This window comes from Rhinoderma darwinii, chromosome 6, assembly GCF_050947455.1.
Source record: "Rhinoderma darwinii isolate aRhiDar2 chromosome 6, aRhiDar2.hap1, whole genome shotgun sequence".
Classification (NCBI taxonomy): domain Eukaryota; kingdom Metazoa; phylum Chordata; class Amphibia; order Anura; family Rhinodermatidae; genus Rhinoderma; species Rhinoderma darwinii.
The window spans coordinates 10,303,362-10,330,364 of NC_134692.1; the positions used below are offsets into that span (position 1 = coordinate 10,303,362).

General features: G+C 44.2%; 1 protein-coding gene across 1 annotated transcript; it reads left to right on the forward strand.

Annotated features, from left to right (window-relative positions):
- The first annotated feature begins 5,062 nt into the window (after nucleotides 1-5,062).
- SLC11A1 (solute carrier family 11 member 1) lies at nucleotides 5,063-27,003 on the forward strand. Its single transcript, XM_075829100.1, has 13 exons — nucleotides 5,063-5,179; nucleotides 8,989-9,108; nucleotides 9,603-9,709; nucleotides 12,376-12,446; nucleotides 12,588-12,655; nucleotides 12,938-13,093; nucleotides 15,298-15,456; nucleotides 18,265-18,351; nucleotides 19,200-19,319; nucleotides 19,805-19,954; nucleotides 20,935-21,008; nucleotides 24,118-24,271; nucleotides 25,625-27,003. Exons 1-13 carry the CDS (start codon nucleotides 5,108-5,110, stop codon nucleotides 25,736-25,738), a joined length of 1,452 nt encoding a protein of 483 aa, XP_075685215.1. The 5' UTR covers nucleotides 5,063-5,107; the 3' UTR covers nucleotides 25,739-27,003.

The window sequence follows — 27,003 nt, forward strand, 5'->3', positions numbered from 1 at the left end:
CCAGACTTATGTAGGATATATTGTATCGCTGCAGATTGTGTATAACCAGTAACATTTCCACCTGACATACAATGTTCGTCAGTTTCTATTACCCTATTATCATCCGCCAGATACATTGTGACCATGTGACGCTGCTGTCTATACGGATACATTGTGACATGTGACGCTGCTGTCTATACGGATACATTGTGACCATGTGACGCTGCTGTCTATACGGATACATTGTGACATGTGACGCTGCTGTCTATACGGATACATTGTGAGCATGTGACGCTGCTGTCTATACGGATACATTGTGACATGTGACCCTACTGTCTATATGGATACATTGTAACCATGTGACGCTGCTGTCTATACGGATACATTGTGATCATGTGACGCTGCTGTCTATATGGATACATTGTGACCATGTGACGCTGCTGTCTATACGGGTACATTGTGACCATGTGACGCTGCTGTCTATACGGATACATTGTGACCATGTGACGCTGCTGTCTATACGGATACATTGTGACCATGTGACGCTGCTGTCTATACGGGTACATTGTGACCATGTGACGCTGCTGTCTATACGGATACATTGTGACCATGTGACGCTGCTGTCTATACGGATACATTGTGACCATGTGACGCTGCTGTCTATATGGATACATTGTGACCATGTGACGCTGCTGTCTATACGGGTACATTGTGACCATGTGACGCTGCTGTCTATACGGATACATTGTGACATGTGACGCTGCTGTCTATACGGATACATTGTGACCATGTGACGCTGCCGTCTATACGGGTACATTGTGACCATGTGACGCTGCTGTATATACAGATACATTGTGACCATGTGACGCTGCTGTCTATACGGATACATTGTGACCATGTGACGCTGCTGTCTATACGGATACATTGTGACCATGTGACGCTGCTGTCTATATGGATACATTGTGACCATGTGACGCTGCTGTCTATACGGGTACATTGTGACCATGTGACGCTGCTGTCTATACGGATACATTGTGACATGTGACGCTGCTGTCTATACGGATACATTGTGACCATGTGACGCTGCCGTCTATACGGGTACATTGTGACCATGTGACGCTGCTGTATATACAGATACATTGTGACCATGTGACGCTGCTGTCTATACGGATACATTGTGACCATGTGACACTGCTGTCTATACGGATACATTGTGACCATGTGACGCTGCCGTCTATACGGATACATTGTGACCATGTGACGCTGCTGTCTATACGGGTACATTGTGACCATGTGACGCTGCCGTCTATACGGGTACATTGTGACCATGTGACACTGCTGTCTATACGGATACATTGTGACCATGTGACGCTGCTGTCTATACGGATACATTGTGACCATGTGACGCTGCTGTCTATACGGATACATTGTGACCATGTGACGCTGCTGTCTATACGGATACATTGTGACATGTGACGCTGCTGTCTATACGGATACATTGTGACCATGTGACGCTGCCGTCTATACGGGTACATTGTGACCATGTGACGCTGCTGTATATACAGATACATTGTGACCATGTGACGCTGCTGTCTATACGGATACATTGTGACCATGTGACACTGCTGTCTATACGGATACATTGTGACCATGTGACGCTGCCGTCTATACGGATACATTGTGACCATGTGACGCTGCTGTCTATACGGGTACATTGTGACCATGTGACGCTGCCGTCTATACGGGTACATTGTGACCATGTGACACTGCTGTCTATACGGATACATTGTGACCATGTGACGCTGCTGTCTATACGGATACATTGTGACCATGTGACGCTGCTGTCTATACGGATACATTGTGACCATGTGACGCTGCTGTCTATACGGGTACATTGTGACCATGTGACGCTGCTGTCTATACGGATACATTGTGACCATGTGACGCTGCTGTCTATACGGATACATTGTGACCATGTGACGCTGCTGTCTATACGGATACATTGTGACCATGTGACGCTGCTGTCTATACGGGTACATTGTGACCATGTGACGCTGCTGTCTATACGGATACATTGTGACCATGTGACGCTGCTGTCTATACGGATACATTGTGACCATGTGACGCTGCTGTCTATATGGATACATTGTGACCATGTGACGCTGCTGTCTATACGGGTACATTGTGACCATGTGACGCTGCTGTCTATACGGATACATTGTGACATGTGACGCTGCTGTCTATACGGATACATTGTGACCATGTGACGCTGCCGTCTATACGGGTACATTGTGACCCTGTGACGCTGCTGTATATACAGATACATTGTGACCATGTGACGCTGCTGTCTATACGGATACATTGTGACCATGTGACACTGCTGTCTATACGGATACATTGTGACCATGTGACGCTGCCGTCTATACGGATACATTGTGACCATGTGACGCTGCTGTCTATACGGGTACATTGTGACCATGTGACGCTGCCGTCTATACGGGTACATTGTGACCATGTGACACTGCTGTCTATACGGATACATTGTGACCATGTGACGCTGCTGTCTATACGGATACATTGTGACCATGTGACGCTGCTGTCTATACGGATACATTGTGACCATGTGACGCTGCTGTCTATACGGGTACATTGTGACCATGTGACGCTGCTGTCTATATGGATACATTGTGACCATGTGACGCTGCTGTCTATACGGATACATTGTGACCATGTGACGCTGCTGTCTATACGGGTACATTGTGACATGTGACGCTGCTGTCTATACGGATACATTGTGACCATGTGACGCTGCTGTCTATATGGATACATTGTGACCATGTGACGCTGCTGTCTATACGGATACATTGTGACCATGTGACGCTGCTGTCTATATGGATACATTGTGACATGTGACGCTGCTGTCTATACGGATACATTGTGACATGTGACGCTGCTGTCTATACGGATACATTGTGACCATGTGACGCTGCTGTCTATATGGATACATTGTGACCATGTGACGCTGCTGTCTATACGGATACATTGTGACATGTGACGCTGCTGTCTATATGGATACATTGTGACCATGTGACCCTGCTGTCTATATGGATACATTGTGACCATGTGACGCTGCTGTCTATACGGATACATTGTGACCATGTGACGCTGCTGTCTATACGGATACATTGTGACCATGTGACGCTGCTGTCTATATGGATACATTGTGACATGTGACGCTGCTGTCTATATGGATACATTGTAACACTGGTCGGCCTTGTTTCCCTAATCCTGGATAAACATTTCAGATTCATAAAACGAGGTCTGTGACAAAAAGTAAATATTGCTGCTGCCGACTGACCGGTTATCTAAGGACAAATATAGTTAGGAATTCTTTTAATGCAGGAGTAAATGGAAGCGGTGGGGGGGGGGGGGGGGAGGGGGAAAAAAGCAGAAATTTCCGCTGCAGCTACGCGACATAAACCTGATGAATAGATTGTGGCCCTAAGTATTTAACTACGACATGATTTTTTCAGACCGGTATACATCATTTTACATAGTCATTGTATTCCTAGTAATATTCCTGGTGGTCTAGAGTAGTTTAGGGCTGAATACCTAGTATCTCTGGTGCTGAAGGGGTTAATGGGAATAGCCGTGGTGGTTATGGGTTCATACCAAATACCCCTAGAGGTCTAGGGTGGGTTAGAGGAAGATACCTAACATCTCTGATGGGTGAAGGGGTTAATGCTATTATCTGTGGTGGTCTAGAGAAGTAAAGAGTCATTTTATTTTGTTTGATCAGTTTTTTTTTCCTTTTCATTCTCATAGTTAAACGGGTTATCTGGGAACCAAATATTATTATCCGTGTAATCACTGCAGTAATATACATTCCGGTCCCCCGTCGCTCTGATTCTGAGATTTCATAGATTTTTAGAGCGCTGCCGGGGGATCGGACGTCTAGTTGCACGGTCTTGTTTGATGACGATACAACTCTTCGTCATGTGACCGGTCCCGCTGTATTCTATGTACAAGCAGGAGCAGTAATACAGCGATTACACGGAGTACAGCGGAGTCGGTCACGTCATCAAAAAAGATAGTGCAACTAGACTTCCGGTCCCACGGCAGCGCTATAAAAATGTATGAAAATCTCAGAATCAGCGCGACGGGGGACCGAAATGTATATTAGCGAGTGTATCACGTACTGCAGTGACTACATGGATAATAATATTTGGTCCCCGCATAACCCCTTTAAATTATTCCATTCTGGCTGCCTGCAGTCACCACTAGGGGGAGCTCACTGTATATGGTTTTATACTGCTCCCATTGAACTTAATACTAGCTGTATGAATCCATATGTAAGGTCCAGAATTCTTCTAGAGGTCGGATCCCTCTTTTTTTTTTATACAAAGCTCCAAATCCTCCGCTTCCCCTAAAAGGGTAACTAAACATTCAATAAACTTCTGACGTGTCATAGTGACATGTCAGAAGTTTTGATTGGTGGGGGTCCGAGCACTGAGACCCCCACCAATAGCTAGAACGAAGCAGCTGAAGGTCTCGTGTGAGCGCTCAGCCGCTTCGTGTCAGTTCGGCTTTTTCCGGATCTGTATCGGAGTACGGGCTGATAGACTTTCTATTGAGTCCGTACACCGATACATTTATTTCTGGAAAAAGGCAAACAGAAACGAAGCGGCTGAGCGCTCACACGGGAACTACTGCCGCTTCGTTGTAACGATTGGTGGGGGTCTCAGTGCTCGGACCCCCACCAATCAAAACTTCTGCCATGTCACTATGACACGTCAGAAGTTTGTTGAAAGTTTAGTTACCCTAAAATGAAAAAAAAAATAAAATGCAGCCACCACTAGAGGGCGCTCATGACATTAGGATTTATACATTGCACTCAATAATACATCTCTGCAGTGACTGAACGAATGTTATAGGTTTTCTCCTGAACTGCTCACAGGGGGGTGCGGGTACTAGGAAACCCCCATAAGTTTACTCATGCAGAGGGTCATGTAATGGATGTGAATGAGGGACCGGCTAGCAATTGCTGTATCATGTTTTATGTCTATGCCCCTCACAGGCTGGCTTCAGCTTCCGGAAACTCTGGGCGTTCACTGGACCCGGCTTCCTCATGAGCATCGCCTACCTGGACCCTGGAAACATTGAGTCCGACCTGCAGTGTGGGGCAATTGCTGGATTTAAGGTAGGTGCTAACATTTTAGGCCTTATTCACACAGTGCAGATTTGGTGCCATTTTTTGGTGAAGTTTTTGAAGCCACAGTCAGGAGTGCATGAAAAAAAGAGGAGAAGCAGAATCTTTCCTATATACTTCCCCTCCCTTTACAATCTACTCCCGGGCATGGCTTTATAAACGGCATTAAAAAGGGCACAAAAACGGCACTGTGTGAATAAGACCTTAACCTCTTGTAGATCCTGTGCTGATCAATGGAAGGGGAATCACCTGAGGACATTCTGCCTCCCATGTAGAAAGGGGTGATAGAGAAAGGCACCAGGAGGAGGCGCTATTTGGATCTCCTGCTCCAGGGCTACCATTCACTGTTAGGCTTCGTTCACATTTGCGTCGAGGTTCCGTTCGTAGGTTTCGTCAGACCTTTCCGAAATGATCCCACAAACGGAAACCATAGCTTTCCGTTTGCATTACCATTGATTTCAATGGTAATGCTTCCGTTGCTAATGGTTTCCATTTGTCTCCGTTCCGCAAGGTCTCCGTTTTTTTTTTTGCAGAATCAATAGCGTATTCGTCTACGCTATTGATTCTACAAAAAAAACAGAAGCTATGGTTTCCGTTTGGTTTTCGTTCGTGGGATCCCCTGACGAAAAGGGGATCCCACAAACGGAACCCCCGATGCAGATGTGAACGAAGCTTAATAAGATTCATCAATATTTTATATCCTCACTGGACGAATTTTGCCACATCAAAGGATGTAAACTTATTACATCATGACATTTCTTGGCATTGAAGTCTTACACAACGTATTAAGTCATATAAACAACCGCAAATACTGCGTATAAAGCCAAGACAGACGCCGAGAGAGAGCAAGATGCAGCCAGACGTACACCGACCCGCCAGAATAATGACACCGCCAATGACTAATATAGTGTAATTCCCCTCGCGCCACCATAACAGCTCCGACCATCGAGGCCTGGTCTCCGCTGATTTCTGAAGGTCCTGTGGTCTCCGGTATAAGACGTTGGCAGCAGATCCTATAAGTCCTGTAAGGTGTGAGGTGCGGCCTCCAGGGATCGGACTTGTTTTTCCTGCAGATCCCACAGATGATCGATCAGATTGAGATCTGGGTAATTTGGAAACAAGTCGTCACCTTGAAGTCTTTGTCATGTTCCTCATCATTCCTGTATAATGTCTGCAGTGTGGCGGGGGCATTATCCTGCAGTGTGGCGGGGGGCGTGATCCTGCAGTGTGGCGGGGGGCGTGATCCTGCAGTGTGGCGGGGCTTTACCCTGCAGTGTGGCGGGGGGCATTATCCTGCAGTGTGGCGGGGGCGTTATCCTGCAGTGTGGCGGGGCCGTTATCCTGCAGTGTGGCGGGGGCATTATCCTGCAGTGTGGCGGGGGCGTTATCCTGCAGTGTGGCGGGGGCATTATACTGCAGTGTGGTGGGAGCGTTATCCTGCAGTGTGGCGGGAGCGTTATCCTGCAGTGTGGCGGGGGCGTTATCCTGCAGTGTGGCGGGGGCGTTATCCTGCAGTGTGGCGGGGGCGTTATCCTGCAGTGTGGCGGGGGCGTTATCCTGCAGGGTGGCGGGGGCGTTATCCTGCAGTGTGGCGGGGGCGTTATCCTGCAGTGTGGCGGGGGCGTTATCCTGCAGTGTGGCGAGGGCGTTATCCTGCAGTGTGGCGGGGGGCATTATCCTGCAGTGTGGCGGGGGTATTATCCTGCAGTGTGGCGGCGGCGTTATCCTGCAGTGTGGCGGGGGCATTATCCTGCAGTGTGCTCGGGGGCGTTATCCTGCAGTGTGGTGGGGGCATTATCCTGCAGTGTGGCGGGAGCATTATCCTGCAGCGTGGCGGGGGCGTTATCCTGCAGTGTGGCGGAGGCATTATCCTGCAGTGTGGCGGGGGCATTATCCTGCAGTGTGGCGGGGGCATTATCCTGCAGTGTGGCGGGGGCTTTATCCTGCAGTGTGGCGGGGGCATTATCCTGCAGTGTGGCGGGAGCGTTATCCTGCAGTGTGGCGGGGGCGTTATCCTGCAGTGTGGCGGGGGCGTTATCCTGCAGTGTGGCGGGGGCCTTATCCTGCAGTGTGGCGGCGGCAATATCCTGCAGTGTGGCGGGGGCGTTATCCTGCAGTGTGGCGGGGGCGTTATCCTGCAGTGTGGCGGGGGCGTTATCCTGCAGTGTGGCGGGGGCGTTATCCTGCAGTGTGGCGAGGGCGTTATCCTGCAGTGTGGCGGGGGCGTTATCCTGCAGTGTGGCGGGGGCGTTATCCTGCAGTGTGGCGGGGGCGTTATCCTGCAGTGTGGCGGGGGCGTTATCCTGCAGTGTGGCGGGGGCGTTATCCTGCAGTGTGGCGGGGGCGTTATCCTGCAGTGTGGCGGGGGGCATTATCCTGCAGTGTGGCGGGGGGTATTATCCTGCAGTGTGGCGGGGCGTTATCCTGCAGTGTGGCGGGGGTATTATCCTGCAGTGTGGCGGGGGCATTATCCTGCAGTGTGGCGGGGGCATTATCCTGCAGTGTGGCGGGGGCGTTATCCTGCAGTGTGGCGGGGGCGTTATCCTGCAGTGTGGCGGGGGCGTTATCCTGCAGTGTGGCGGGGGCATTATCCTGCAGTGTGGCGGGGGCGTTATCCTGCAGTGTGGCGGGGGCATTATCCTGCAGTGTGGCGGGGGCGTTATCCTGCAGTGTGGCGGGGGCGTTATCCTGCAGTGTGGCGGGGGCGTTATCCTGCAGTGTGGCGGGGGCGTTATCCTGCAGTGTGGCGGGGGCGTTATCCTGCAGTGTGGCGGGGGCGTTATCCTGCAGTGTGGCGGGGGCGTTATCCTGCAGTGTGGCGGGGGCATTATCCTGCAGTGTGGCGGGGGCGTTATCCTGCAGTGTGGCGGGGGCATTATCCTGCAGTGTGGCGGGGGCGTTATCCTGCAGTGTGGCGGGGGCGTTATTCTTAAGTGTGGCGGGGGCATTATCCTGCAGGGTGGTGGGGGCATTATCCTGCAGTGTGGCGGGGGCTTTATCCTGCAGGGTGGTGGGGGCATTATCCTGCAGGGTGGTGGGGGCATTATCCTGCTGATAAAGGGCACCTTCTTCCATTGCTCCAGTTTTGATGATCACGTCCCTATTGTAGGCACTTTCATCAGTGGACGGGGGTCAGCAGGGGGCGCTCTGACTGGTCTGCGGCTACACAGCCCCATATACAGCAAGGTGCGATGTTCTGCGTGTTCTGGCTCCTTTCTATCATAGTCAGCAGTAACTTTATCAGTAATTTGTACTGCAGTATCTCCTCTGTGGGATCGGACCAGACGGACGAGCCTTCACCCCACACATCAATAAGTCTTGGGCGCCCATTACCCTGTCGTCGGTCACCGGTCGTCCCTCCTTGGAGCACTTTTGGTCGGTAATAACCACCACATACTGGGGACACCCCACAAGACCGGCCGTTCTCGTCAGCCGCCATTGTAACCAGATCGTCAGTGTTATTCACTTCACCCGTCAGTGGTTTTATGTTGTAACTGATCGGTGTATATAGTGTTATAGTATTTACATATCTTTATACTTACCTATGGGCCACGGCCCCTTGGTGACCGGCTGACAGTATCCACATCATTGTTAGTCTAGCCCCCGCCCTGCTGACTACGACTCTGTCCTAATGCCAAAGGGCTTCTCCCCTGCCGGATTATCAGGTGATTTCATGGTAAACCGGCAAGGATATATTTTCGTTTTCTGCTAAATGAGCAGATTTTCTGGACCATTGGGTGCCGTATTAATGGAATTTTCTCTATATCTTTGTTTTAATATAATCTGATGTGTTTTCCCAGATCCTGTGGGTTCTACTTGGTGCCACCTTCCTTGGTCTTCTGTGTCAGCGGCTGGCCATACGGCTCGGGGTGGTAACCGGTAGAGATTTGGCACAAGTTTGCCGTTCTTACTACCCAAAGGTAAGGTCATACTCACCACTCACATAGTCATACACGTTAGTAGCTATTACGTGACCTCCGCACAGAGTCACTTAGTAAATCCTCTCCGTTACTTGTACTGAGTTACATGATGTTTTCTTCTCTATTTACATCTAAAGCTAAATTCTGAATTCTACTAGTTTCCTGGAAGCAGTGCATTGTGGGAGCTCAGATGTCAGTTACAGATAACCAGGTAGGTCACATGTCTGACAATGGGGTGGAGCTAAACCACTGACTGTTTCCAAGGGCGACTAGCAGAATTCTGACAGCAGCTCTGGATGTGAATGGAGAAAAAGACAGGAAATAACTTGAAATCAGTACAAGAACAGTATCGTAAAGTATCCACAAAGGGGGATAAATGCTCCGTCATCTTGTGTTACCCCCTCCCACATTTCATTCTTTTTCATTGTATCTATTTCAGAAGAATGAATTGTGTAGATACATTATTGGTTTTCTTTGCTTCCGTTGTGTCTCAGGCCCCCCGCTGGATTCTGTGGATTTTAGTGGAAATAGCCATTATTGGGTCAGATATGCAGGAAGTCATTGGTACCGCCATTGCATTTAGTCTACTGTCAGCTGGACGGTAAGATCCTCATATATTTACATCTATCTATACATATAGAAGGATATAGACAGACAGATATCAGACAGACAGATAGATATCAGACAGACATGAGATAGATAGATATGAGATAGATAGATAGATAGATAGATAGATAGATAGATAGATAGATAGATAGATAGATAGATAGATATGAGATAGATAGATATCAGACAGACAGACAGACAGATATGAGATAGATAGATATCAGACAGACAGACAGATATGAGATAGATAGATATCAGACAGACAGACAGACAGATATGAGATAGATAGATATGAGATAGATAGATATCAGACAGACAGACAGATATGAGATAGATAGATAGATAGATAGATAGATAGATAGATAGATAGATAGATAGATAGATAGATAGATAGATAGATAGATAGATAGATAGATAGATAGATAGATATCAGACAGACAGATATGAGATAGATAGATATCAGACAGACAGATATGAGATAGATAGATATGAGATAGATAGATATCAGACAGATAGACAGACAGACATGAGATAGATAGATATGAGATAGATAGATAGATAGATAGATAGATAGATAGATAGATAGATAGATAGATAGATAGATAGATAGATAGATAGATAGATAGATATCAGACAGACAGACAGACATGAGATAGATAGATATGAGATAGATAGATATCAGACAGACAGACATGAGATAGATAGATGAGATAGATAGATATGCGATAGATAGATATCAGACAGACAGACAGACATGAGATAGATAGATATGAGATAGATAGATATGAGATAGATAGATATCAGACAGACAGACAGACATGAGATAGATAGATATGAGATAGATAGATATCAGACAGACAGACATGAGATAGATAGATATGAGATAGATAGATATCAGACAGACAGACATGAGATAGATAGATATGAGATAGATAGATATCAGACAGACAGACAGACAGACATGAGATAGATAGATATGAGATAGATAGATATCAGACAGACAGACAGACATGAGATAGATAGATATCAGACAGACAGACAGACATGAGATAGATAGATAGATAGATAGATAGATAGATAGATAGATAGATAGATAGATAGATAGATAGATAGATAGATAGATAGATAGATAGATAGATAGATAGAAGACAGACAGACAGACAGATATGAGATAGATAGATATGAGATAGATATGAGATAGGTAGATATGAGATAGATATGAGATAGATAGATATCAGACAGACAGACATGAGATAGATAGATAGATAGATAGATAGATAGATAGATAGATAGATAGATAGATAGATAGATAGATAGATAGATAGATAGATAGATAGATAGATAGATATGAGATAGATAGATATCAGACAGACATGAGATAGATAGATATGAGATAGATAGATATGAGATAGATAGATATCAGACAGACATGAGATAGATAGATATGAGATAGATAGATATGAGATAGATAGATATCAGACAGACAGACATGAGATAGATAGATATGAGATAGATAGATAGATAGATAGATAGATAGATAGATAGATAGATAGATAGATAGATAGATAGATAGATAGATAGATAGATAGATAGATAGATAGATATGAGATAGATAGATATGAGATAGATAGATATCAGACAGACAGACAGACATGAGATAGATAGATATGAGATAGACAGATATGAGATAGATAGATAGATAGATAGATAGATAGATAGATAGATAGATAGATAGATAGATAGATAGATAGATAGATAGATAGATAGATAGATATCAGACAGACATGAGATAGATAGATATGAGATAGATAGAAGACAGACAGACAGACAGACAGACAGATATGAGATAGATAGATAGATATGAGATAGGTAGATATGAGATAGATAGATTGATAGATACTTCTTAAGACTCGGTATTATGAAGGCTAAATGATCAAATATTCTGGATTTTCAGTGATAAAAGAAGCTCTCACTTTTATGGAGGTAATGTGACTGATACTGTTGTGGGGCTCATGTGGCTGTTATTATTATAGGCCTCTGTGGCTGTTAGGGTATGTTCACACGGCCTATTTACGGACGTAATTCGGGCGTTTTTGCCCCGAATTACGTCTGAAAATAGCGCCTCAATAGCGCTGACAAACATCTGTCCATTGAAAGCAATGGGCAGACGTTTGTCTGTTCACACGAGGCGTATATTTACGCGCCGCTGTCAAATGACGGCGCGTAAATAGACGCCCGCGTCAAAGAAGTGACCTGTCACTTCTTTGGCCGTAATTGGAGCCGTTATTCATTGACTCCAATGAATAGCAGCGCCAATTACGCCCGTAATTGACGCGGCGTTCAAGCGCCTGCACATGCCGGTACGGCTGAAATTAGGGGGATGTTTTCAGGCTGAAACATCCCCGTAATTTCAGCCGTTACGGACCCCCGCCGTGTGAACATACCCTTATTATTATAGGCCTCTGTGGCTGTTATTATTATAGGCCTCTGTGGCTGTTACTGTTATGGGGACATGGGCCAGTCATGGCTGGTATTATGGGACCTGTGTGACTGACACTGTTATAGGGACACTGTGGCTGGTACTGTTAGGGGGGCCCTGCGGCTGGTATTGTTATGGTGATCTTATTGCAGGCTGCTCACTATCACTCTTGTGTCTTGCAGGATTCCCCTTTGGGGTGGCGTCCTCATCACCATCGTTGACACGCTATTCTTTCTCTTCCTGGATAAATACGGTGAGATTACTGGCATATAATACGGATTACGTGGACGCTGCGACCGTTTCATGTCATCATGTCTCGCAGTCTTATCACATTACAATTATCAGCGCTCCAGACAGGAGCCACATTAACCCCACGTCTCTATGTTCATCCCAGGTCTCAGGAAACTGGAAGCTTTCTTTGGACTCCTCATTACTATAATGGCTGTGACGTTTGGCTATGAGGTGAGGACGGAGATAATACGGAACAACAGGCTGGAAAGATAAAATCTTAAAGCACATTTATCAGTCACTGTCTGCTGTTTTCTTCATGAGTCAGCCAGTTTATGCTCCTGACCTCCTTCTTCACTTCTTGTAGCCCTGTCTAAGTGACAGCAACCATTTTTTGCAGCTATGGAGTTATCACTTTGTCACAGAGTCACCCAGGCTTCATAGAAATCCATAGCCCCTGCCTTTTCCCTTTATAGCTACCACGTGCCATTACCCATCCCCTGTCTTGTGTTGCAGTACGTAGTGGTGCGTCCTGACCAGAGAGAGGTGATAAAGGGGATGTTCTACCCGTACTGTTCTGGCTGTGGATCACAAGAGTTGCTCCAAGCGGTTGGCATGATTGGAGCGATCATCATGCCACACAACATTTACCTGCACTCCTCACTCGTCAAGGTAATGTGTGCACACAGCAGTCTAATGGCACAGTAGTTGGCACCATCTGTATTGTTTGTATGTTCTGCTGGGGTTGTTTGATGCCGATAAATACTACACTAGGGGGCGCTATTACATCATGTGAATTGTTTCATGTCTCCTTTCAAGCAAATTTAGCTAAAGTCCTTTAATCCAGCATTGACAGGGCCTGATCTGCATTATTGGACGGCCATAGAAACATCTGTATATATGGGAGTAGAGAAGAACTTTAATAAAATCTGACGCTTTACCTATAGTCTGATAATCCAGATTACTTGCAGTTCTGTACAAGTATTTGTGCTGGATTATCAGAATTAGGGTATGTTCACACGCTTACTAAAAAACTTCTGAAAATACGGAGCTGTTTGCAGGGGAAAACCGCCTCTGATTTTCAGACGTTTTTTATTCAAACTCGCGTTTTTCGCCGCTTTTTATACGGCCGGTTTTGGATCTGTTTTTCTATAGAGTCTATGATAAACGGCTCAAGAAGTGACATGCACTTCTTTTTCATGGGCGTTTTTTATGCGGCCGTTTTGAAAAATGCCCCGTTGGAACAGATCGCCGTATTTCCCATTGAAATCAATGAGTAGTTGTTTATTGGCGTTCTGCTTCCGATTTTGCAGCCGTTTTTCGTCCGTTTATGGCCCGAAAAACGGGCGAAAATAATCTGTGTGAACATATCCTAACTGGACTATTGAATACCGTATTACGGGAATTATTTAGTGGAGCACCTCTAGGTCATCGGTGGAGCCGTCAATCCTAAGCACAATTCCAGCAGTAGATAAATGTGAGAGAGTTGCGGATATATTGTATCTGGTGAACAGGGAAGTGCCGGGGACTTGATTTATTACGTTTCCCTTTTTTATGATGTATTTTGACATTTTTCGGTTGGTGCAATCATCTCTGTACCGCAAGAAATATTCCCTGCAACCCACTGATAACGGTGATACCTGCACTTCAATATAGTATATAATTGGTTGTATGATCTATAGTTGTCTGATGAGCTGGTGTATCTAAGCCTATCATGTGTCATACTGTCTGATGAGCCGGTGTATCTAAGCCTATCATGTGTCATATTGTCAGATTAGATGGTGTATCTAAGCCTATCATGTGTCATACTGTCTGATGAGCCGGTGTATCTAAGCCTATCATGTGTCATACTGTCTGATGAGCCGGTGTATCTAAGCCTATCATGTGTCATATTGTCAGATTAGATGGTGTATCTAAGCCTATCATGTGTCATACTGTGTGATGGGCTGGTGTATCTAATCCTATCATGTGTGTTACTATCTGCTGTGTATCTAATCTTATCATGTATGATACTGAGATGTGTATCTAAGCCTATCATTCTGTGATACTGAGATGTGTATCTAAGCCTATCATGTGTGAAACAGTCTGCTGAACCTCTGTATCTAAGCCAATCACGTGTGATATTTTCTGCTGGACCTGTGTTTAATCTGCCTATCATGTTTGATGCTGTCTGTGGAGTTGGTGTATCTAAGCCTATCCTGTGTGATACTATTTGCTAAGCTGTTGTATATAATACTATCATGTGTTATACTGTCTGCTGAGCTGCTGTATCTAAGTCTAGCATGTGTGGTACTGTCTGATGTATCTAATCCTCTCATGTTTGATACTGTTAGCTGGGCTAATATTTTTTCTGGCTATCGTGTGGTACAGTCTGCTGAGCAAGTGTATATAAGTCTCTAACATGTGTGACTATAGTATGGGCCTCTATGTTAGGACTGTTATTGGTGCTCTCATACCTCCTTAGTCTAGGATATAGACTCTCGGTGTATCTAAGCCCTGGGTATATCTACGTTAGGACTGTTACTGATGCTCTGTTACCTCCTTAGTGTTTTGATATAGACTCTCGGTGTATCTAAGCCCTGGGTATATCTATGTTAGGACTGTTATTGGTGCTCTCATACCTCCTCAGTCTAGGGATATAGACTCTCGGTGTATCTAAGCCCTGGATATATCTATGTTAGAACTGTTATTGGTGCTCTCATACCTCCTTAGTCTAGGGATATAGACTCTCGGTGTATCTAAGCCCTGGGTATATCTATGTTAGGACTGTTACTAATGCTGTTACCTCCTTAGTGTTTTGATATAGACTCTCGGTGTATCTAAGCCCTGGGTATATCTATGTTAGGACTGTTACTGATGCTCTGTTACCTCCTCAGTCTAGGGATATAGACCGCAAGAAAAAGCAGGATGTGAGCGAGGCCAACATGTATTTCCTGATAGAGTCCACCATCGCGCTGCTCGTCTCCTTCATCATTAACCTCTTCGTCTTGTCCGTGTTTGCAGAAGCTTTTTACAAAAAGACCAACCAGGACGCGGTGAGTATTCTCTCTGTAAAGACCTCCCAATAACACGGTGACTCTTTGAGACGACAACCAAAAATTGCCTTGAAAAGTGGTCTTCGAGGGGGGTGGTCTCCTCAAAGAAGATGGGCAGTATACACCGCGTTCCAAATTATTCTGCACATTGGATTTAAGTGTCATAAACATTTAATTATTAGTTTTTCAATGAAACTCATGGCTGGTCTTGTGTCTTAGGGCTCTTTGGATCATTGTAATCAATCTCAGACACCTGTGATCATTAGTTTTCCAGGTGCGCCCAATCACAGGAAAACTACTTAAAGGAACAGTGTCACGAAAAAAAATTTTTTAACATCAGTTTGATTTTAGTCTTTTATTAAAAACGTTTATATTTATTTGTGTGTTTGTGTTTTGCTTTTTTTATTTTTACACTTTTTCTTCCCTATGGGGGCTGCCATTTTTTACTCCATTTCTGTATGTGTCGATTAACGACACATACAGACATGGAATACGGCAGCTCCAGTCCCATAGTGAATGCGAACGGGGCCCGTTCCATCCACTATGGTGTACGCCGTCTGTGTGGGAACGGCGCATGCGCCGCTCCCACACAGTCAAAGTTGAACTGTGCGCCGTCCGGCGCCATTTTCCTGTGGATCGGAAGTCGCGGCCGGACAGTAAGATTACTACTTCCGGTCGCGGCTTCCGGACTTGTGCACATGGAGCAGCGGCAGCAGATGGAGCGGACGGACCGGAGGCGACTGGAGCAGGTAAGTTAGGTCTGTGTATGTACGTGTTTTAGTGTGTGATTACTACTGTATGTAAACCTTCTACACTGTGTGTTATCTCAAAAAATGGCGACACACAGTGTAGGAGGTTAGACCGTTCAATCCCCTCGTTTCTCCCGGCACTAGCCAGGATAAAGGAGGGGGGGATTCTCAGAGCTCACTAGAGCGAGTGAGTTTGTCCCAATTTTGCAGCATAAAGCAATGTGGTTGCTTTACCACATGCAATGCTGCAATTTTGGGAATTGCTCCATCTAGTGACCAGTGCTGGGAAATATTATAAATTAGAATCTAATTTATAATATTTCCTGACTCGTGAAAAAAATAAAAAAAATTACAACAATGTTTAATCACCCACATACTAATTGTTTAACAAAAAAAATACAATTTTTTTTGCTAGCAACACATTCCCTTTAAGAAGGACGTTCCACATTATTAAGCAGCCACAGGTTTCAAGCAATATGGGAAAGAAAAAGGATCTCTCTGCTGCCGAAAAGCGTGAAATAGTGCAATACCTTGGACAAGGTATGAAAACATTGGATATTTCAAGAAAACTTAAGCGTGATCATCGTACTGTGAAAAGATTTGTGGCTGATTCAGAGCACTGACGGGTTCGTTCAGATAAAGGCATAATGAGGAAGGTTTCTGCCAGACAAATTAATAGGATTAGGAGAGCAGCTGCTAAAATGCCATTGCAAAGCAGCAAACAGGTATTTGAAGCCGCTGGTGCCCCTGGAGTCCCGCGAACCTCAAAGTGTAGGATCCTCCAGAGGTTTGCAAGTGTGCATAAAGCTATTATTCGACCACCTCTAAACAATGCTCACAAGCAGAAACGGTTGCAGTGGGCTCAGAAATACATGAAGACTAATTTTCAAACCGTGTTGTTTACTGATGAGTGCCGTGCAACCCTGGATGGTCCAGATGGATGGAGTAGTGGATGGTTGGTGAATGGCCACCATGTCCCAACAAGGCTGCGACGTCAGCAAGGAGGTGGCGGAGTCATGTTTTGGGCTGGAATCATGGGGAGAGAGCTGGTAGGCCCCTTTAGGGTCCCTGACGGTGTGAAAATGACCTCTGCAAAGTACGTAGAGTTTATGACTGACCACTTTCTTCCGTGGTACAAAAAGAAGAACCGTGCCTTCCGTAGCAAAATTATCTTCATGCATGACAATGCACCATCTCATGCTGCAAAGAATACCTCTGTGTCATTGGCTGCTATGGGCATAAAAGGAGAGAAACTCATGGTGTGGCCCCCATGTTCCCCTGACCTCAACCCTATTGAGAATCTTTGGAGCATCTTCAAGCAAAATATCTATGAGGGTGGGAGGCAGTTCACATCAAAACCGAAGCTCTGGGAGGCGATTCTGACATCCTGCAAAGATATTCAAGCAGAAACTGTCCAAATACTCAATGGATTCAGAATTGTGAAGGTGATATCAGAGGAGGGGTCCTATGTAACATGTAACTTGGCCTGCTAAGTTTTTTTTGATTGGAAGAGCTTTTGATTTCTGTAAATATGACCTCCTGATGCTGCAAATTCAACAAATTACCATTTTAGTCTCTTTACAACCTTTAAAATGTTTTGATCTCTGTTGTGCATAATAATGTGAAGCATTTTGAGTTTTTTACGTCTAAAAAAAAATCTGTTATCATTAGGAGATTTGTTCAATAAAATTTGCATTATACTCCAACGGTTGATGGCTCGAAGATTATACTGACTGTCATTTGCATCGACTATTTAGGAAAATCAGCGAAAAATAACATTTGCATAATAATTTGGAACGCAGTGTAGATAGTATATAGGGAACTGAAAATCCACCACTGGAGGGAGCTCCTAACATATAGACTAATACAGGCAGTAATGGGAACTGTGTGCAGTGAACTCCCCCTAGTGGTGGCTGTAGGCAGTAATTATTCTATATTTGGAAACCGTATCCTCTTCCTTTACACTGGACTCCAATGTATATATAAAATGTCTTCCTGCTGCAGGTTGTCTTTATTTTCCCCATCTGAGTCAATGACTGATCTTGTCCCTTTTTTCTAGTATGATGTCTGTCAGAACAGCAGCAGCCCACACGCCGGCGTGTTTCCACCCAATAACAACTCCTTATCTGTAGACATCTACACAGGGGTAAGTGAAAAAACGGAATACACAGTTCACATCCCAATCTGCCCATAGTCTTAAAGGGCACCCATCACCAGGACAGGCTCCTTAAGAACAGGGATTGTATAATCGCCTCTCAAAGCTGAACCTGTGGATGAAATTACAATCAGGGGACCCATAGAAGCGCGTCCTGCTCCCCAACTAAAGGGCAGAGTGTTGTGTGACCCTTCTCGGCTCTGCTGAATAGCCTTAGGGCTCTGGGAGCAGAAGTGCATATGTGGCAAGCTATATTCCAGCCCCTGGATTGGCACCGTTTAGCGCAACTTTATCAGGGTGTCCTCAACCTAGTGACGGGTTACCTTTAAATATGCATCACACATGGCTGTTAACCCTTCAGCCTCCACCATTTAGTGATATCGCGACAGCCAGACGATCACAACAGGCGTGTGTCCCCGAGAATACAGTGAGAGTTTTTTTATCTGGCATCTGATAATCCAGAAAATCTGGTCATTTGACTCCAGCACAGAACTGCATTATAAAGCCGTATTCACACATGATGTTTTCAGTTTGTGTTTCTACAGATGTGACACTGTAGTAAATGGTATTTTAGAAAATCCCATACAAATTGTGCAATGGAAAAACGTAGCGTGCCCTATTGATTGCAATTTTACAAAACCGCTACCACAATTGTATATGTACTTACCTGCGGTACTTGACGTGTTTTTTTTGTGGCGCAGTAATGGACCGTCCAATAATCCAGAATAGATCATGATCTGCCACATATTTCATCCCTTTGATGCTGGATTATTGGAATTTCATGATATATTATATGTATGTCCCCATTGTCCTCAGCTGCCTCTTTCCCCTCCGCACAGGGCGTTATTCTCGGCTGCTTCTTCGGCCCCGTCGCCCTCTACATCTGGGCGGTGGGCATCTTGGCAGCAGGGCAGAGCTCCACGATGACTGGAACATACGCCGGACAGTTTGTGATGGAGGTGAATATATAGATTATTTATGGTTTTCCCTGCTGTTTCTTCAACAAATGTTTTACTTTCCTTAAGATGGGCCATCAATGTCTGATCGGTAGGTTTTCTCATCCTTGAATCCCCCACCGATCATCAGAACGACAGGGCAGCGACAGGAGATAAATTTGTGATTGTATAGACTGGATACAACTGTGACAAACCCTCAGCTGTAAGAAGTATTAGGTTTATGCAGGTTTTGTCGCTTCTGGAGGTAAACAGTAAGTTTCCTATTCACTGACAGCAAGCAGAGATCTTGACACATGTGGATTTTGCTGCCGATTTGACCCTTTGTATGATGTATGGAGATATGTCGAAAACCATGTCATGCTGATCAGCCGTATATTATATCAGTACAATCTTTGAGTTGTGATGTCACCTGCGATGTCATCCATTTTTTTTTTACTCCTCCTCCGTCTTCTCACTTATCACCTCCATTCCTTGTTCTTAATCTCCAGGGCTTCTTGAACCTAAAATGGTCCCGTTTTTACCGAGTCCTGTTCACCAGATCCTGCGCCATTATACCCACCATATTTGTGGCAGCGTTTCAAGATGTCGCGCACATGACGAAGATGAACGATATTCTTAACGTTTTGCAAAGCATTTTGGTAAATCGGAACAAAGTGGAAAATACTGAAAAATATCAACACTGGTCTGAATATGAATCAAGATCCTTAAAGGGAATGTGTCGCTAGAATTATTTTTATTTTTTTTTAGTTAAACAATTATTATTTAAGTGATTACACATTGTTTAAATTTTTTCACAAGTCAGGAAATATTATAAATTAGATTCTAATTTATAACATTTCCATGTGCTGGCCACTAGAGGGAGCAGTTCCCAAAATTGCAGCATGGTCACTGTGGTAAAGCAACCACTCATTCATTTATGCTGCAAATTTGGGGTGGACACACTCGCTCTAGTGTCCTCACACAATCCCCCCTCCCTTATTCTAGCTAGTGCCAGGAGAAGGAGGGGGTTGAAGCTTCAAACCTCCTACACCGTGTGCCGACATTTTCTGAGCGACTGCACAGTGTAGGAGGATTAGATACAGGTCTCAGCAGACAGTATCACACAAACATAATACACACATCACATACACAAACATAATACATACATCACATACACAAACATACCTGCTCCTATGCCTTGCGCCTTCACTTCCTTGAACATATGGCCGGAAGCTTCCGGTCCACATGAAAATGGCTCCGGATTTCGCTCTGACAAAAACCTTCATTTTGGTCTGTGTGGGAGTGGCGCATGCACCGTTCCCACACAGATGGCTCACGCTGCAGTGAATGAAACGGCTCCCGTTCCCATTCTCTATGGGGCTGTATGTGCCGTATTCCATGTCTGTATGTGTCGTTAATCGACACATACAGAGATGAAAAAAAAAATGGCAGCCCCCATAGAGAAGAAAAAGTAAGAAAAAAGTAGAACACGAGGACACAAATAAATAACATTTATTATATCATACTAAAAGCAATTTGATAAAAAAAATATATTTCATGACACCTTCCCTTTAAAGAATGGACTTTCTTATATTTAATTTACATTAAACCGATTTTTTTTTAACCTTTTACTTTCCAGCTCCCATTTGCTTTGCTCCCGATCCTGACGTTCACCAGCATGCGTCCCCTGATGCACGATTTCACGAATGGCATGTAGGTTTTGCTAGAGAAATAATGACTATATAAGTAATGAGAATAAATTAATTAATTAAAAAATGAGCAGCAACCTAATAACATAATCATGAAATGTGCAATTTTCTTGTGATTAATATCAGAATTAAACATTTAAAACAGTTTATATATAGAATAAATCTACAAAACAGTGGAGTCACTGTGTACATACATTACATCACTTATCCTGTACTGATCCTGAGTTATATCCTGTATTATACTCCAGAGCTGCACTCACTATTCTGCTGGTGGAGTCACTGTGTACATACATTACTTATCCTGTACTGATCCTGAGTTACATCCTGTATTATACTCCAGAGCTGCACTCACTATTCTGCTGGTGGAGTCACTGTGTACATACATTACATTACTTATCCTGTACTGATCCTGAGTTATATCCTGTATTATACTCCAGAGCTGCACTCACTATTCTGCTGGTGGAGTCACTGTGTACATACATTACTTATCCTGTACTGATCCTGAGTTACATCCTGTATTATACTCCAGAGCTGCACTCACTATTCTGCTGGTGGAGTCACTGTGTACATACATTACATTACTTATCCTGTACTGATCCTGAGTTACATCCTGTATTATACTCCAGAGCTGTACTCACTATTCTGCTGGTGGAGTCACTGTGTACATACATTACATTACTTATCCTGTACTGATCCTGAGTTATAGCCTGTATTATACTCCAGAGCTACACTGACTAATCTGCTGGTGGAGTCACTGTGTACATACATTACATTACTTATCCTGCACTGATCCTGAGTTACATCCTGTATTATACTCCAGAGCTGCACTCACTATTCTGCTGGTGGAGTCACTGTGTACATACATTACATTACTTATCCTGTACTGATCCTGAGTTACATCCTGTATTATACTCCAGAGCTGCACTCACTATTCTGCTGGTGGAGTCACTGTGTACATACATTACTTATCCTGTACTGATCCTGAGTTACATCCTGTATTATACTCCGGAGTTGCATTCACTATTCTGCTGGTGGAGTCACTGTGTACATACATTACTTATCCTGTACTGATCCTGAGTTACATCCTGTATTATACTGCAGAGCTGCATTCACTATTCTGCTGGTGGAGTCACTGTGTACATACATTACTTATCCTGTACTGATCCTGAGTTACATCCTGTATTATACTCTGGAGTTGCATTCACTATTCTGCTTGTGGAGTCACTGTGTACATACATTACTTATCCTGTACTGATCCTGAGTTACATCCTGTATTATACTGCAGAGCTGCATTCACTATTCTGCTGGTGGAGTCACTGTGTACATACATTACTTATCCTGTACTGATCCTGAGTTATAGCCTGTATTATACTCCGGAGCTGCATTCACTATTCTGCTGGTGGAGTCACTGTGTACATACATTACATTACTTATCCTGTACTGATCCTGAGTTACATCCTGTATTATACTCCAGAGCTGCACTCACTATTCTGCTGGAGGAGTCACTGTGTACATACATCACTGATCCTGTACTGATCCTGAGTTACATCCTGTATTATACTCCAGAGCTGCACTCACTATTCTGCTGGTGGAGTCAATGTGTACATACATTACATTACTTATCCTGTACTGATCCTGAGTTATATCCAGTATTATACTCCAGAGCTGCACTCACTATTCTGCTGGTGGAGTCACTGTGTACATACATTACATCACTTATCCTGTACTGATCCGGAGTTACATCCTGTATTATACTCCAGAGCTGCACTCACTATTCTGCTGGTGGAGTCACTGTGTACATATATTACATTACTTATCCTGTACTGATCCTGAGTTACATCCTGTATTATACTCCAGAGCTGCACTCACTATTCTGCTGGTGGAGTCACTGTGTACATACATTATATTACTTATCCTGTACTGATCCTGAGTTACATCCCGCATTATACTCCAGAGCTGCATTCACTATTCTGCTGGTGGAGTCACTGTGTACATACATTACTTATCCTGTACTGATCCGGAGTTACATCCTGTATTATACTCCAGAGCTGCATTCACTATTCTGCTGGTGGAGTCACTGTGTACATACATTACTTATCCTGTACTGATCCGGAGTTACATCCTGTATTATACTCCAGAGCTGCATTCACTATTCTGCTGGTGGAGTCACTGTGTACATACATTACTTATCCTGTACTGATCCTGAGTTACATCCTGTATTGTACTCCAGAGCTGCACTCACTATTCTACTGGTGGAGTCACTGTGTACATACATTACATCACTTATCCTGTCCTGATCCTAAGTTACATCCTGTATTATACTCCAGAGCTGCACTCACTATTCTGCTGGTGGAGTCACTGTGTACATACATTACTTATCCTGTCCTGATCCTGAGTTACATCCTGTATTATACTCCAGAGCTGCACTCACTATTCTACTGGAGGACTCACTGTGTACACACATGACATTACTTATCCTGTACTGATCCTGAGTAACATCCTGTATTATACTCCAGAGCTGCACTCACTATTCTGCTGGTGGGGTCACTGTGTACATACATTACATTACTTATCCTGTACTGATCCTGAGTAACATCCTGTATTATACTCCAGAGCTGCACTCACTATTCTGCTGGTGGAGTCACTATCTATCTATCTACAGCACACTGCGAACACTAATGCCACCTAAGCTGCTAAATATAAATAAATCTACATTACTGCAAAATCTATTTACAATAGGGAGGTTCTTAGCGCACATTTTGATCAAATTGTGTGAGCCCACCTGCCACGACAAGGCGACCTCTATGAGGTGAAAACCTACGCTGCACATACACCCAGAACTGGGACTAAGCCTACATATACTTGGGGATGGTAGGAACCAGCATTAAACTAATTAAAATCACCCAGGGCAGAATAGGAGGAGGGCAAGATGAAAAATGGAGGCAGTCACTAACCCCACATATATGAATCACATAAACACAAAAATTTTAACAGGACATTCCAACAAAATGATACAAGATGTGTGTACAGGTGCAAATATACAGCACACAAGAGAATGTCATATGTATTGCAGCATATTTTCTGTCTGATCTTTGTGTGTCTTGTCTCTGCAGTATCAGTAAAGTGGTCGCCGTTCTCCTCATTGTACTGATCATCGCTATTAACCTGTACTTGGTGGCTGACTTCATCCCGTCCCTGGACAGTATAGCGCTGTATGTGGTGGTCGGGATAATTCTATTTTTTTATGGAGTGTTCACAATATACCTGGTGAGTAAAAAACGGTGATATTTGCTGTAGCCACAGAAACAGCTTTGGTACCATTTTCCTTCATTTTTACACATATTAGGCCTCATGCACACGACCGTAGCCATGTGCACCCCGTGATTTTCGGGTCGGCCGGCCACGGAGTGACAGCTGCGAGCAGCCCACAAATAGCAGCCTGTGTGTGCACATGGCCGTGTCAATTATTTTAAATGAGCCCGGACCGCAGAACACGGCCGTAATAAGACTTGCCCGTTCTTTCTGCGTTTCGGGCTCCAGGGCCTTGCACGGACCGTGGAAACCACGGTCGTGTGCATGGCCCCATAGGAATGAATTGCGCCGCAATTCTCCCGTGGATTTTCGGGGGAATTGCGACCGCAAAAGCACGTGCGTGTGCATGGGGCCTTAATTTTTCAATTTTTGCAATATACTTTGTGTTTCAATTCCTCACCATTCTAAGATCCCTGCTTGCTTTTAGTGAATGGGAAACATTCTTGTTTACATCTAAAGGCTAGAAAAAAATCAGACATACCTAATGCTTTACAGCTGAGGGTTTGTTACAATTATTTCCAGTCTAGACTGATACAATTGACCTGCTGCAATACATTGTAACAAATGGTCAGGACAGGAGAGAGATTTGTACTGTTCATGTGTTTACCTGACAGAGGTTTGTCTAGACTGGATACAATTGTAACAATCACCCAGCTGTGAGAAGTATCATGGCAGCTTCACACCTGCTTTGGTTTTTCTGTTGTTCTGCTCCATCAGAGAAGCAGAACAACGAAAATGCTGGAAACAACTGTCCTGTCGTATGACGTACACCACCATGGACCGACGGAACCGTTTGACTTTATTGGGCTCCATCAAGAGGGGGGGTTCCTGGTTTTATCGGAACCAATAGTGCAGAAGGCGCCGCTATTGTTTCCGGTATTTTTGTCCGGATACGCGACGGAGGCCGCTGACAGAGCCTCCAACATAGATGTAAACCGGCCCTTAGGTTTATACAGGTTTTCAGCCTCCGTATGTAAACAAGAAGGTTCCCATTCACTGACAACAATCAGAGATCTTGAAAATGGTGAGAAAATGAAACACAAAGTGTATTAGAAAGTTTCAAGACTTTTCATTAAATAACTGTATTTATATGAAACTAGAAACTCCCTTTAAACTAGGATGTTAGTAGCATGGGCGGGGCTGTGACAACTTCTCGTAAGTTTTAATGAAAAAGAGGCGGTTACCATGAATATAATATAAATGTAATATAAGGTCTCAGGATCAAAAGGGTGAACCAGGGATAAAGTTATTTAAAGTAATGGTCTGCCTGTCCAAGTTAACCATTGTGAATCCTATTCCTGTACTCAGCTCTGGACCTGCTGTCTTGCTCACGGAGCTGAATTTATGTCCTGTGGGAAACACATTCAGTTTTCGTATGGACTACCAGAGGACGCCAATAGTCCGCCGGGGCTACAGCAGTGAAGTGGGGGAACTCCGAACATGGATTTATATCATAGACCTCAGGAAAAGGAACAAATGGCGATCTCCAGTCCATGTAATGAGGTTTCAGTGGCGCCATCTTGTGGAGAATACGTATACTGCCGATGAATCATTTATAATTCATATAAACAGGACATCGAATCAGACAATCTTCCTGACCATTGAATATTTTTGACCTCCAGTAAAAATTTGGGAAAATATAACCACCCTAGTGACATATGCCGCAGTTCAACACCAGCGCCTCCAGAGGAGTTTTAATTTTTCCCGACACTTTTGGCACTTTGACTGCAGCAAAATATTCAAAACCCGGTTTTGGGTTATATGGCGTTTTTGATGGAGGAACCATGGGAAATCCGGACTACTTCAGTGTCTTCTCATAGCGCTCAATTAGTAGGGACGCTGCCTCTATTGATCCTGATGGTCATGTGACTGATCACTTGATCGCCTGGGATTTTGATAGAGGGAGTAAGTGGCTAGATCTAACTTCTCCCAGCACAGCCCTCAGGTTATGTTCACACACGCCAGTTTAGTTGCAGAATTTTCTGAGAGTCATTTCCATACATCTGAATGGGGTTGTTTCTGCATCATGTGATTGGATTTCTGAAAGCTGCATCCAAATCTACAAGTTCTCCAACGGTATAATCTGACTTTTAAGGGATAGACCATAAAAATAAAACAATAAAAGTAGTAAAATCCAATAATGTAAGACAGTGACAAGCAGGAAAAAAGTCTATTTTAAGGATTAGCAGTAAAAATTTGCTAAAATTTATAAGGGTCAATTTTTTGGACTGTTTTTTACAAATGTCACGTCAATAACCCAACAAATAAATAAGTAATAGCCGGTAAACCCGACGCACTAAAATAGCGAAACTGTGTCTGGTCCTGAAGGCCCAACATACGACATGAACTGGTTAAACTGGATAATAGTTTTTTCCTTTTAGACAATGCTGACAAATCAGGCCCCACGGGGGGAATCTATTAAACAATTTGCGCAAAAACACATTTTTGCGCCCAGATTTTGCGACTATTTGATTTTTACACCACCTACACCACTTTAGAAAAGGGGTGGGGCTTAGCAGGAGGGGACGGTGCCATCCAGAGACTGACAAACTTACGCCAGAAAATCGTAGATTTGACTTTCTGGTGCACAAACAGCCAGAGATGTGAGCGCCTCTTAATAAATCAGGTGCATCTTACTACAAGGTGCTTAATGAGGTGTGTTATGACTGAGGGGGCGGAGCATGACA